General features: G+C 39.2%; 2 protein-coding genes across 12 annotated transcripts in view; both read left to right on the top strand.

Annotated features, from left to right (window-relative positions):
- The first annotated feature begins 1,013 nt into the window (after positions 1 to 1,013).
- ppm1da (protein phosphatase, Mg2+/Mn2+ dependent, 1Da) lies at positions 1,014 to 11,964 on the top strand. Its single transcript, XM_037072096.1, has 6 exons — positions 1,014 to 1,793; positions 2,695 to 2,923; positions 5,337 to 5,461; positions 6,933 to 7,114; positions 7,369 to 7,593; positions 9,461 to 11,964. The coding sequence occupies exons 1-6, from the start codon at positions 1,148 to 1,150 to the stop codon at positions 9,845 to 9,847; spliced, it is 1,794 nt and encodes a 597-aa protein (XP_036927991.1). The 5' UTR covers positions 1,014 to 1,147; the 3' UTR covers positions 9,848 to 11,964.
- Positions 11,965 to 13,069: 1,105 nt separating this feature from the next.
- brip1 (BRCA1 interacting protein C-terminal helicase 1) overlaps positions 13,070 to 14,443 on the top strand; it is a 108,775-nt gene continuing 107,401 nt past the window's right edge. For 6 of the 11 annotated variants that reach the window (XM_037074249.1, XM_037074232.1, XM_037074188.1 and 3 more), the window contains exons 1-2: positions 13,070 to 13,318; positions 13,530 to 13,637. In XM_037074249.1, the coding sequence (XP_036930144.1) occupies positions 13,545 to 13,637 (93 nt within the window). In that variant the 5' untranslated portion in view covers positions 13,070 to 13,318; positions 13,530 to 13,544. The remainder of the gene's footprint in view (positions 13,319 to 13,529; positions 13,638 to 14,443) is intronic. The other 5 variants (XM_037074197.1, XM_037074260.1, XM_037074273.1 and 2 more) reach the window with 5 other exon arrangements.

The following is a 14,443-nucleotide window of genomic DNA, read 5'->3' on the forward strand; positions in this document are numbered from 1 at the left end:
TTCTACACTGTAAAAATGGTTAAAATTCCTACAGGGTTTATCTTATATGGATGCAAACAGTTGTCTGTGGATAAAAAAAGCTTAAATGTACTAATATTTGTATAAAGCGCAACTTGGCGCAAATATATAGCCTACTTTGTTATTATTATGCACTTATTGTCTAATGCCTTTAATTCAGAGAAAATAAAACAGAATAATCTTAAAACATTGAATACACACATTTTAAACATTCAAATTATTTGTTTCACTCCCAAGACACTCCCAATCATTAGGATGTGTAATCTTAAATAAAAGTAAAGGTAAAAGTGCTGACTCTAATCTTAAAGATGAGTGTGTTTGTATCCACATCAGTTAAGATATGCAGGAACCCCAAAAATGTGTATAGAGATAAATATTTTGATGACAAATCTTTTGCAGTCAGTAAAGTAAAAACAAACAAACAAACAAACAAACAAACAAACAGCCTAAACATCACCTGACCGTTGGCCTTGCATCTGGCCTGTTGTGCGGGCTTTGTCTTTCATGGACTTTAAAGGGTTCATGGTTTCCTGCAGTAGATGTAAACTAATAAACAGGTTGACGCCGTACATAGAAGCTTCTGCTATCGATATAAAAATGTGCGTGTGTATGGATAAATGTGGAAAATGTTACAAAGCGTATCAAACTGTTGTTGTTGACATCTGGCTGTGTACTGGTTGACTGATTTCCTCTGATTATTCAGTCTCATCATGGCCTGCTGTACTGGCAATGACTCTTCTTCGGTCCCCAAGTTAAGGCGTTACAATTTGATTGTTATATCCAGAATCAACTATAGGCTCTTTGCTGACCTTTAAAATACCATCACTGTCCACCCAGTATAGTATAATATGAGTAGTTGTGACATCATCAAATCAGAGCCTGAAATCATGCTTTACTTTAAATTCACATCGTCATTGTTTTATATGTAATACAGTGACGAAGTGCTTTTAATTACTTTTACACTATACTGTAAACAAAGCTTCCTTATGATTAAAAACACTTTCTGTGGCATATTTCCCTCAAAGTTGGTACTTGAGGTTCTGGGCCAACCTCTAGAGGGCAACGGCTGCATTGACGCTGCCACGTCCACGTGCTAGAAGAAGATAGACTGACGTCAACACGTCTGAGCATGCCTACTACGCTCGTACATAAACAAAGGCAGGACGCAAAGGCACTAGTAACTCTGTTCTTCTGTAATTTTATATGCTTACATTACCGACAAATTGGGCAGCAACTCATTTCTGGAATCATGGATAACGCATTATTGATGCGAGTGAGTGTTTTTACCGACCAAGGAGGCAGGAAATACATGGAAGATGTGACCGAGGTCATAGTGGAGCCCGAGCCGGGGGAAGATGAGCCGACGTCGGGTGAGCCGGAGGATAGCAGTAGGGCAGACTGTACCGTCACTTCTCTGGCTGGGGACACGCGCCCAGACTGGACTGGTGAAACTATGACGTCCCTGCATGCGCCAGATGGACCATGTGAAGCTTTACGAACGGAAGGTCAGAATATATCGGTCGAATCATCTTTACAGGGAGGTCAGAGCCCGCCGCAAGCACAGCCGAGCAATGCGAGCCGTTCCCGCCGTTCGGTCGCGTTCTTCGCAGTGTTTGACGGGCACGGAGGTCGCGAGGCTGCGCAGTTTGCGCGAGATTATTTGTGGGAGTTCATGAAGAAGCAGCGAGGGTTCTGGTCAGACTGTGACCGGGAGGTCTGCTCGGCTATACGCAAAGGATTTGTCGCCTGTCATCATGCTATGTGGAAAAAGCTCCGTAAGTTTACCAACACTGTAATCATGACATAACATTGTCATCTGTTAACAGGGACATTCTTTAACCCCACATCTCAGTTTGGGTTACATGGGCACTACATCAATCTTCTAACGTTAAATAACACTATAGTCTGTGGCCTACACCCTTAAAGTTTGTACTCTGTGGCTCACTGCTAGCTCAAATGGAAGCCAAATTTACCAGAAGATTCCATGGGTTTTGTGAAGTCAATCTATGTAAATTGTCAAAGAGGTTACTTTAAGTGGCACCATGTTTAATATTTGCTGTCTCTGTGCTATTATAACACACATTGATGAAAGAGGCTAACAGTTTTAGCAACTAAAAGCGACATAGCTAACAAAGTTAGCTGCAGCTACCGGGTTAACGCCAAACAAAGCCTGCCATGGCGGTCACAGACGACCGGTTATCAGTTCAGCGGTAAACTGATATATTATGTCCTGTATAGTAGTCGGCCAACATTTTGTTGCCTTGGACCTACGGCATTGCTTAATTGTATATGTCGTTGTAATTACCCATCACAAAGTATGGTGAAGTAGCATGTGTGAGCTATTCATACAATCACCGGCAATCTGTCCAGGTGTCTGCCTGGATATGCCTGGGCATGCTAGGAGTTTAACAGCTGGTCTCTGACACACACGCACACACTCTGTGTGTAAAGCGCATGTCTGATTTCATTGGAGAGCCTTGTTTTGGGACGAACTGCCGTTAAAGTTGCGATGTTGGCATCTGTGTCAATACATTTTGGAGCCTTTATTTCCTGCCTATCGTATTGCTTTTAGGATAAATGTGTAGTTCACTGTACTGTAACTCTTACCCAGAGAATGTGTAGTTTGCAAGCGCTAAATAGTTATAAATAATTGCATTATATCCTTCATTTTATCAGCTGAATGGCCAAAGACCCTTACAGGCCTTCCCAGCACATCTGGTACTACAGCCAGTGTAGTGGTCATCCGAGGAAACCGCATGTATGTGGCCCACGTTGGGGACTCAGCAGTGGTTCTTGGGGTCCAGGATGACCCCTCAGACCCATTCATCAGAGCTGTGGAAGTCACACAAGACCACAAACCCGAACTACCAAGAGAGAGGGAGCGTATCGAAGGTCTGGGAGGAAGGTAAGTTATAATTTACATTTCACAATATCTCTGCAAAATATATAGTTTTGGCTACAGTTTAAGCATATTCAATGCAATGGATAGATTATTTTTGCAGCCTGGCTAAAATGTTATTGCTCAGAATACATAACCAACACTCTCTGTCTCTGAAAACAATTCAGTTGGATATTCCTGTCAAAACTCGTTTTGATTTAGCTGCCACAGGGACCCTCACTGAGTAAAAGTGTTGTATCAGCTTATTCATTCTCACGACTCAGCATCACCACCACACTCTATCTATGACAAAGAAGCGATTGTAACCAAGAAGTATTTCTCTTGCACTATAGCAGATGAAATTGTTATCAAGAGATAATGTTCCTTCTACTGTCTGTGGCTTGTCTACTGATAAGATATTGCGATAGTGATCTGCCCCTTGTGGCTTGACAACAACCAAACTTTTATGCTTACTTGACAGGGTAATCTCTACAGTCTTGCTTTTCATGGCTAAGGCATTGCTATTTACTGTAAGCATGTAACTGTAGATAATAAAGCATTAATGCAGAGCAGTCTAGGGCTGCATGATATTGGAAAAAAACAGACATTGTGATAATCTAGATTTTTGCAATATATATTACAATATGAAAAAATACAAGACTTTTCACCAGATAACTTCAGTTTGTGTATGGATTCAGACCTAAAATTTAACAAACCAGTACCATTCTAGTTGGGATTTTTAAAATTCCTTTACATTCCAAGATTATGGTTTGACATGATAGACCTCACTGATTGGTCGACAATTGTTGGCGAACACCTCTTAAAGTAATGGACTGCTGATGTTCAAAACCAGGAAAGTGGTTCAAATTATTATTATTTTCCTAATACCATATTCAGTTTTAGTAGAGCCAAACTACTTTATATTGCTTTAATGTGATGGAAACATTTATATGTCATATGCCACTTTATAGCTTATTTAATTATTTAAATATTTAACACATGCAGCGTTATTTTCATGCTAAGTGAAACTGATGAGATATATACTTCAGTTAGGCATTGTTTATGTCAATCTTTGGCATGTTTCTTATAATACAACAGATTTTAGTCAAAACATAATTATACAGTAAATGGGTACCTGCAAATGCAATCTGTATGCCAGCAGATTCATAGAGAACTATTAATTGGGATAAAATTGTGTGCACTGTAGGCTCACCACAGTAGTCTGTGTTACTGGTGTTAATTGGTGGTCTGGCATACACCGAATATATTACTTGCACACCACCCAGACTGTTGTTCTTTTCTAAATCAAGGAGGAAAAAACAGTGCTTATTCAGATTGCGTTTACTGTAAATGAACACAGTTCTCTAAAGATAATAATAGGCTTTTATTGTAAAAAGCTTGGTCTACTGGGTTTTACTTCTATTGTGACAAGCTTATTAGTTGATGAGAAAACTTTAACACCGTGGCAACCCTGCACACTGGGGGTTGATCGATATGTTTTTTTTCCAGGCTGATTCCGAACATTAGTGGTTAAGGAGACTGATGGCTGGTAGTTCGAACCAATATACATTGGCAGTAAAAATAACAAATCATAGGGTCAGAGTTAAGATAATCAATGATGCAATGTATAACTTACTACAGTCTACTGAAGTACTCTACGTAAGTACAATTTTTAGGTACTACACAGTACATTTATTTCGGCTGCTTTAAACTTCCACCCAACAAAATGTATTTTATAACTTTAGGTATTGTTACAAGGGCTGGGCGATGTCTGCCTAGTTGGCATATGCATTGTTATGGCAAGGCAGCAGTTGCATATTAGTTAACCACTGTAGTTGCCACAGATACCGTCATTGCACCATATCCATAATTTGCTTTGTTCAGCCTCATATGCATAAAGCAACACTGGCTGACTAACCAAGGAAGCTGAGCTAAGACAACTGTATAAAAACATCATGACGCAGAGAAACAGTGGCCTGTGGGGAAAAAAAACATTGCAGCAACAAAGTTAACCAAGTGTCCTTGGTTCGCCTAATAAGTTTAATGAGAAATCATAAATGGGACATGGTGAGGTAATGTCATATGTTAATAGTGTTGTGGGCTTGACATTGAATGAGATTACAGAAAAGTGACTAAAGACTGAGAAGAGTGCTGCATCAGAGCCAAAGTAGTGAGTCCTAAAAAAATTAATTTGATTGGCAGTCAGTACTTGGGTACTTAGTCTGTAGAAGTCTATCAGTGGTTGAATGCAGCAAAAAACACAAATAACCCATCTAAAATGTGAAAAAGCTGAGTTAATTTGACCTTTTACTTGATCTTGCATGTCCCTCTGCTGTGGCTATTGTGCAGGAAAATCAGATAGATTCCTGAAATTTGTGGCTACTTTGCTTGGAGTAAGCAGCAGCCTCTCTTTTCACTCCACTCCTCTCTCTGCTAATAGTGTAATCAAGAAATCTGGAGTGAATCGGGTCGTTTGGAAGAGGCCAAGGCTGAGTCACAATGGCCCGGTCCGCCGAAGCACTGTCATTGACCAGATACCATTCTTGGCAGTAGCACGAGCTCTAGGTAGGTAAAGCAACAATCACAGTTATCACAGGGAATAATCTGTTAAGAGGGAGCACAGAACAGTAGGGGTGTCACGATAGTTGTGTACAGTGATTGTGTGTGTATCAGTAAATTTGAGGTCACATACTATTAGTTGTGTACTTGTAGATTTGCATTCACAAATTCTTAATTACCTGTGCACAAATCCTATTTTACAAGTCACAGATTAAAAAACTGAGACGCTCACATTTTTGCTCCTATTGTTGTAGTATATTTGGTGCAAAATATATTTGTGTGCCTGTATCAAACAATGTGAAGTTGTGGACAAAATTTGAATATGTGCAGATCTGAATGTGAACTTATGCAATAAATGTTCAATGTATGTAAAATAATTTCTCACAAAAATGTTTGTGTTCTTTTAAAACACAAATCCATTAGTACAACTGCTTTAATCTTCCCCACAAGTCACATATTCTGTTTCCTTCAACTACAAATCATAAATCGAGAGGAGAGCAAGAGTGAGGGAGCATGCTTACGTGCGGACAGTGAATGAATGGGAGAGGAAGGAGAAGTGAAAGGAGTAGCAGTCGTAGTGACAGCAATAAAGTGTAAAATATAGTCTGCAGTTTGGCTGTGATTAAAGGTGACGGCTAGATACAGCAAAGCTCCCAGGTATTATTTTCTGACCACGTGAAAGGTGGTTCACCCCAACGGTAAACACAAAGTTAGAACCTGGAAGAAATCATCTCCCCTGTGCTTCGCGACCATGGTCCAGGAGCTGAACAGGAATGGTGTAACACCATGCTATCGTTTTGCTGGATGTAGCTAATAGCTACTGGCTTAGCTAGTAGCTAAGTTAGAGGAGGTTGACTCGCAGCACTTCAATGCGTGTTTTTTTTCCGCTTGGCAAGCTGACTGGTATGTGACATAGGGATGTGGCAGCATTGATGATTGCACTTTTTAATAAGAAGTTCAAGATTGTGACTTAATTTCGGTCGATTTCGATTTAAAATTGAAATTGTGACACCCTTACAGATAAGTGATTGGAACTATATGACTTGCATCTTGACCTTGAAAATGTAAAAATTTAGAACTTAAAACAGAATTTCAGTAGCTACTATATGCTGTCAGAGATGTAAGAGAGTCCAAGCAGTTTTATCAAACAAGTGTAGGTTAGAGAGTTTTAAGGCCCACACATGCATTTGGTCATCAGTCTTACTCAATACTGACTGATTTGTTTCCATCAAAAGTAAAACTGGTCATTGCTTCTTTCTGTCCAGTTGATCAAACACTGAAGTGCTTTTTTTTGCCAAACTCAGACTGCTCTTGTATAGAACTATTTAGACAAGTGAAAGACACTAAAATATTCCACTTTTGCTAAAACAAAATAACTACCTCCGTCACCTAAATACCTTCAGCCAGTAATCATGGACAGTGTTCGTCCAGAGTCAGTCAGTGGTGCCTTCAACGAACCTTCTCTTCTCTGCAACAGGTGATCTGTGGAGCTATGACTTTTACAGTGGGGAATTTGTGGTTTCTCCTGAACCAGACACTTGTGTGGTTACCCTTGATGCCAAAAAGCATCGCTACATCGTCCTGGGCAGTGATGGTCTGTGGAACATGGTGCCACCTCAAGAGGCTATCTCCATGTGTCAGAACAACGATGAGGCAATGGTGGGTGGAGTGCTAGATCAGCAAAGATTTTTTTCTGTAAAACACAGGTTACTCTTCATCAGTGATCAAGTTGGATCAATATAGATAAATGTCTTCTATTTCCACCTGTCTGGATTGTGGGTTGTTGTAGAGGAAAGGTTAGGTAAGCAAACACTAGCAAAACAGGCCCTATAGTACTTCACTAATAATCTAACAGAGTCATGTTCACCTCACCTCAGACCAGGTCAGTATAATAACAACTTTCCATACTGCAGGCACCATGTGGGGTATCAAGTGCCCGGCAGCTGGTCAGCCACGCTCTGCTGCGCTGGCGTCAGCGCATGTTGCGGGCTGACAACACCAGCGCCATCGTGATTGCCCTGCAGGAGTTTGGGAGCTCCCAGGATACCCTGCACCATGAGGAGGTGCTACTCGACTTGGCCAAGATGTCCCAGTGTCCTCCCACCACCATATCACGTGCGGATACTCCGCTCCTTCAGGTTAGAGCAAGATGACAACAAACACAGCAAACTTGACAACACTCCTTCCACCACAATGTGGCATATCGAGGCATTATTGGGGAGAGTAACAAAATTAGACCATGTATTTTTGGTATATTAAACTAGGCTTGGGTTCAGTTTTATTTTCATCAGAATGTCGAGAAAGAGTTGCAATCCCCCATACGTCATGACTGAAGCACTGTATTTTCAATACACCCATTGCCAATATTGTGACATTCAGCACTTTGTTTTGCATGGTTTCATTTTCTTAGACAACACGTCTCCCCCTAAGATGTTACTTTATACATCATATCATTCCACTCTTTCTGAACCAGATCATTTGTAAAATGTATTATAGAATTGAGGGGCAGAATAGCGGTTCACACCGAATACCGGTGTATATTTTCATTATGATATGAATTTTTAGATATACCTGAGATCTGGGAGATGCTAGTGTCTCCTTGGTCTCTGTAGCTGTCAGTTTGTTGTTGTAGAAAATGATGTGAACTAGGGCTGAGCTATAAATCGGTAAAATCAATTAAATCGAGTTTGTGGTTTAGGACGATTTAAAAAAATGAAAATCGATTTTCTCTGTAACTTGCTCTGCTGCCGCCGCTCCCCATGGGCTCCTGTGGGTTCTGCCCTCCCCCTGCAATTGCTTTCCACAGAGAAACAAACACAACAATATAGCAGCAAGCCAAGAGTTCGTTCCTAAAAAGACACTGTCGCATTAGTAGCTTGGTTCTGTGGTGTCAGACCTCAAACAAACCACGGTCTGCTGCAAAGTTTGTTTAAAGGCTGTTGCAACTAAAGACAGCGGGCCGACTCATTGATGTCACCATCTCAGACAGATGCATGTATCGGAGTGGGACGCTTGTTTTTCACTACAAGATGTACAAGACCATGGCAGCCCACAAACACTCACTATAAAGCAGCTAACATTAGCGGAATCATTTAATCATTGTGTTCCGTATGAGAAGAAAGGGGCCAGGTGGACAGCTTTTACGGATGCAGTAACGTTGCATACCGCTAAAGATGTGGTGCCTGTATATACGGTGGAAAAGCTGGAGGTTCATCCACATGCTGAAAATGTTCAACCACAGGTTTGCAGTATGAAGCCACAAAGGGGCTCGAGCCAGAGGTAGCAGACAGACTCGTCTTTCTGGCCAAAAATATGTTAAAAAGACAGCCAGCACACACCTCATGTCCTGCACATCTACCATCATGTGATGTTTACTATGCAGTGCATGCAGATGTTTAATTTAGTTTACACATCTTGAGAGATATAAAATACTGTTTGAGCAAAAGGTACCTGTTGCAAAAATGTATTTAATGAAAGTTATGTTCACACTTTATTAGTCCCTGGGGAAGCTGATCTGTTTTTATAAAAACATATAATCTGACATGTAAGATGTACGTTTACAAAAGCATTTTATTAAAAAAAAGGGACATTTTTTTGCAAGTGAGTTTGAAGGTGCACTGTTTAAAATGGCAGGGCAATTTTGTTTACAATAAAAGCATTCAAATAAAAGCAAAGCTATTAATAATTTCTTTGTCATCTGTAGTTTGTTTGTAAGAAGGAAAAAAAAAATATTAAAAATGAGTTTGGTGTGAAAAAATCAGAGATTCAAATTTTAGGCCATATCGCCCGGCCCTACTGTGAACACCTGATTCGGCATGAAAAAAACAATACCGTCATACACTGTGAAACTGTGAAAAATACTGTGATATAGGTTTTTGCTCATACCGCCCAGCACTAATGGAGACATTAATGAAAATTTAGATTATTTGTCAGAAATTTCCCTGACACAGAGTCAAAATGTGTTGAAGTTTGACCTCACTTTCTTCTTCTCCCGCTCTCCTGCAGCGCCCTCCAGAAGAAGATTCTCCCTCTGCCATGTGTGAACTCCTGCCTACTTTGGAGCGAAGGGATGGACTATCAGGAAGTAACACCCTATACCACATGAATCTGTCTGACTCATTCACTCTGACACCTCTGTGTTCAAACAGTAGCGCTGAGCTGCCCAGTCAGTCCAGTCCCACTGACAGGACAGTTGGCATTCAGACACCCAACAGCAAAAGAACTATTGACGGGTCATCATCACCATCATCAGGCCAGTCGGCTAAGAAAGCTCGTCGTAGGACGGCTGCCAGGCCACCGCTAGTCCAACACAACGCAGAGAAGAAACAGAAGGAATCCAATAATGTATCGCCCATTCTCCAGCAGCACAAGACAACTGTGTGTGTGTGCTGAAACAAACACACAGACACATCAACCTGCTGCTTCCCACTGTCAGCCTCATCCCCAGTGGCATCTGTTCACTATTTTAGCTATTTTCCTGCACATTCTCGGAGTTCAAACCAACCTTAATCTAGGGGCCGTGGGAAGTGCTGTCTTCTTGTCTAGCAGCAGTACAGCACTTGTTTGAAAACATTAAGGTTTTTAGGAAGAGTCGTCATATTCACGAGACGTGTCTTCGTTTCAAAATCCCTTCCTGAGATGCTGATTCTTGTCTTCTACATAATCAAATTGTTGATGTGTCCTGCTTCAGCTTTCTGGTTACAGTTATAAAAGAAACAAATTAGAACTAATGAGGCAGGTGTAAATATTATGCATTTTATAGGTGAGTGCTGAAAAGAAACTGTTTGTTTAAAACAAATCTATATTTTTTATATGTTCTTTAATTGTATGATGATAAAACATGAAAATGTAGGTGAGCTCCACCACAGCTTCTATCTCCTCTCCCTCTCTCCATATACTATTGTGTGCACACCCTGTGTTTAAACATATTTATGTATTTTTATTCTTATAATTGTACTTTATCACTGGAGATTTGTCTTGAATATAAACTGAAGGTGCTGCTACAGTCACAAACCATAAGCTACTACATTGTGTGTATTGATACAAAGATATGTGTTATAAGTGTTGGTAGCATTTTATTCTTTGACAGTCTGTATTTTCCATAATACATCGCCCCTGTGTGGTTTCAAGTGATGAGTGTTGTTCACTCTTTAATTGCACCGTGCATCTTAAGGGACAGATCCACTCTCTTAAACATTTTACAATGTTGTAATTTGTAATGAATCATTACAGTTTAGTTTGCTGGTGTCTTGACTTCCTGTGAGCCTTTTCTACCCCTTCATACATCTGCTAGTGATTTTCTCTAATTCCAATAATGCCTTTCAACAGTGCTCTGCTGTGCTGAAGCTTTTGCAGGGGTTGTAGTGTCTTTCCTTACAATGACAGATTTTTTTTTCCCCCCGTGTTTGCCCAGTGTCCGGGTGGCTGCAAAACAAAGACTTCCTTTGGTTCTGAGGGATCAACAAAAAACCTGATGTTTACAATCAATGTTGATGATTATTTTGTGCTGCCATACTTTCTTTGTGGCTATAGATATCACATTGTCTTTATTTAGTCGTTGATTTATGAGAATAAGAGGGATGCTCCATCAAAAGCATGTTAGTCCCTACAGACAAGGGGACTGTCTACTTCACCAGTCAACCCTGCTACCTTGATAAATCTTGCTTGCAACAAGGCGACTTCTCTTTGCCCTGCTGAGGCTGACTGAGAGGTTTCTTTAGCATTCTTTTTATATAAACCATTGTCCCTCCATGCTGTAGCTGCAGTTGTATTGTTACTGATGTATGCACAAGGCTCATTTGCCAGTAAATACACTCTATATGGTATTTCTAAGAGAAATATTTTTGCACTATTATGGTGACCATAATTGTCTTTGATAAGGGAGTTGGTTTTTGTCCTGAAAATGAAAATGGTGCCGCTAGGGATGGATGATATAATTGGAGTCAATAATGAAAATACAAAGCAAATGGAGTATGTTTGGTGGCAAAAAATATTTTAACATGTAGAAGGGAGTCCTCATTAAGTACTGTTTGTAGAACATGTCTGAGCCCTCTTTTGTCTCTAATGGTTTTGTAAACATGACAGAAACATTCTTTTCTATGAGAAATATTAATTGGGAGAGAAAATAACCATTACACCAATAAGACAGATGCCTCAGTCTTTGTAAAACCTTGTTACATGATAATGTATTTTCATTAAGATAAGTGCAATTTCTAACAGGAATTTGTAGCATTATGGATTGGTTTAAAATATTGTATAATGTTGATTGACAATGTTGGAGGGGTTTTAATGTTCTCGTTTGACACATTCACTCAGCAAATACAGTCTGTTACCTGGCTCTAGATGCCTGTATGATTTTTATTTAGTATATATAAGTAGTCTTATTTACTCTGTTGACATCCCTGATTCAGATTGCTGTGCTAGCAGCATAAATTGCATGTGTACGGTGTAAATGTGAAAAACACATCTGGAAATTAACCTATTTAAATAAAAATGAAGTAATTACTATACAGTTCAAGTACTTTTGTTGATTGCCAATCATTCTATAAATGTGTTATGTTCTCACATCAGCCATGTTTTCTCCTTGCTGTGTGTGTGTGCGTATATATATATATATATATATATATATATATATATATATATATATATATATATATATATATATATATATATATATATATATATATATAATATGTGTGTGTGTATATATATATATATATATATATATATATATATATATATATATATATATATATATATATATATATATATATATATATATATATATATATAATATGTGTGTGTATATATATATATATATATATATATATATATATATATATATATATATATATATATATATATATATAAAGAAGTGTTAAATAGCTCTCCTCCCTCTGGTCATGCAGTAAAAGTGTCAGAAAGCAGGATGCTCGTGTTTGCTGCTGGCCAGTGCTGCTGCAAGTTAATGTGGTGACATACAAAGGAGGGAGGGGATTGCTAACTGCTGAATGGACACAAAGCTAGATGAAAAAAGTTAACAGCAGCTTTAAATCTGATTTTTCCTATGTTACACTTTATTTTTATGTCGATACTTTCCATCTTCATTTCAACACCTGCTCATTTGCCTTTTCTTAATTAAGAGTTATTTCTGATCAGTTATAAAACTTAAAATCACAGTCCCATTCTTTTGTTTATAGGCGACTATCCAATTTTTAAGATTGATATACTTATCATATGAGGTACAACTAGCAGGTAACAGATTAACCTGTGGTGGAAACACTGCTTCATGCTCGGATTGAACATACTCGGACGTTTATTAACGCAACTTCCGTTGTGCTTTTGTCAAACGTCAAGTTGGAAAACATTGTTGGAATCGGTAAGCCATGTGAAGCTTTCGAAATAAGAGCGTAAAAAAATACCACCTGCCACAGTAATTGGTAACGTTAATCAAGCACATGAAACGGTCAGGGACAAAACTTAAATGCTCTAAAGGATTTTCTGAAAAATAATGCTACGCTTTAATGTGTATGTGCATAATGTGTTATTCAAACACATTTCACAATAATCATTTTATTTTGAAAGCATTTCTAGGAAACAACAATGTGTACGCTGTCTTCCTGTAGGGTATTGTGATTTTGAGAGCGGGAAGAGCCCTTGGGATAGGAAAGTGGACGTGAGTTGAACAGCGCGTTTGACAATTGTGTTTTTTATGATGGCTGACCAGTGTCACCGGTTTAACCATTGGGTTAATGGAAACATCCTTGAGGCAAAGTAACGGTGCAAAACGTCACAGTAGCACTGTGTCTCGCTACGTGGTTGGTACAAGCTAACGTTAACAACTAACTGCCTGCCAAGTCTCAGGTAAGCTAGGTGACATCCCTAGGCTTACACAGACATGAAAAATATCGTTTGGCTAACTATTGGTACATTCTTGTGTTAGTGTCTTTGTCGTGTGTTAGAATACCTTAGCTTATGAATATGTTAACATTACACTTTTTCTGTTTAATACTGCAGTTTCTTATAAAGAGTTTAACAGACTGTTTTTTTTAAAAACAAAAATATACCTGTGCAGCAGTGACAGAGGAACATGGCTACATCCACCGTGGAGTACACCATTGGAGGGGTGAAGATCCACTTCCCCTGCAAGGCGTACCCATCCCAGCTGGCCATGATGAATTCAGTGAGGAAAATCTTCATCTATTGCTCAACTACCCATTCATGACGACTAGCATAGCATATTGGCCTATTATAATTTATGAAGATGTGATTGTCACACAAGTAACAAAGAAATTTACAAGATATTTTTACGTCTGAAATAGAAATATGGAGTTACAATGCGTTTACATAATAAAGGGTTATGAATGATGTTTCAGCCATTGTGCCGTTGTGTCCATTTTATAACCACAAACAAACCAGTGAATAATTATTTATCCATGCTCGCCTGTGTCTGTTATGCCATCTTGTTTTGGGTGAGAGTCAGGGATTCTTAAGAAAGTCTGCTGTCTGTCACAGGGTAGAAAAATAGGGATGCTCAACACACTCAACTCAGGCAATTTACAGTTTTCAGTTCACCTCCATGTCTTTGCACTTGGACAAGAAGATGAGTCCTGCCCAGACATGCCCCAGACAGCCTTGACAGACTATTAATGTCACAGGAGATCTAAATTAATATATGAATGTGTAAGGGTAAGAAATGGATGCAATCCTTAGTACCTTCGTCAACCTCCAAGTTACGTGTTCACAAACTGTATGACCAACACAACATATAGGGCAGTGTGTGGGCAGATACTGTCTATCTGATTGTCAATTGGTACATTAATCTCTTTGTGCTTTGAACTATGCTGTGGGGTGTTGTCCTTAGAATAATGCACTGACCAATTGCAAATACCGTCCGACACAAATCTACAGCACCTGGAATTGTGTGATACTATGTGTGAATAAGTCATTGAGTGATTTGTGAACAGTTAATCACAGTTTTTTGTTCCA

The sequence above is a fragment of the Acanthopagrus latus genome, chromosome 2, assembly GCF_904848185.1.
Source record: "Acanthopagrus latus isolate v.2019 chromosome 2, fAcaLat1.1, whole genome shotgun sequence".
NCBI lineage: Eukaryota > Metazoa > Chordata > Actinopteri > Spariformes > Sparidae > Acanthopagrus > Acanthopagrus latus.

What these genes read in the sequence shown, in the direction of transcription:
- ppm1da (XM_037072096.1), top strand. Translation starts at nt 1,148, where the DNA reads ATGCCTACTACGCTCGTACATAAACAAAGGCAGGACGCAAAGGCACTA. An exon ending in TGCTATGTGGAAAAAGCTCC is followed by an intron (nt 1,794 to 2,694) that starts GTAAGTTTACCA and finishes TCATTTTATCAG; the next exon opens with CTGAATGGCCAAAGACCCTT. An exon ending in ATCGAAGGTCTGGGAGGAAG is followed by an intron (nt 2,924 to 5,336) that starts GTAAGTTATAAT and finishes CTCTGCTAATAG; the next exon opens with TGTAATCAAGAAATCTGGAG.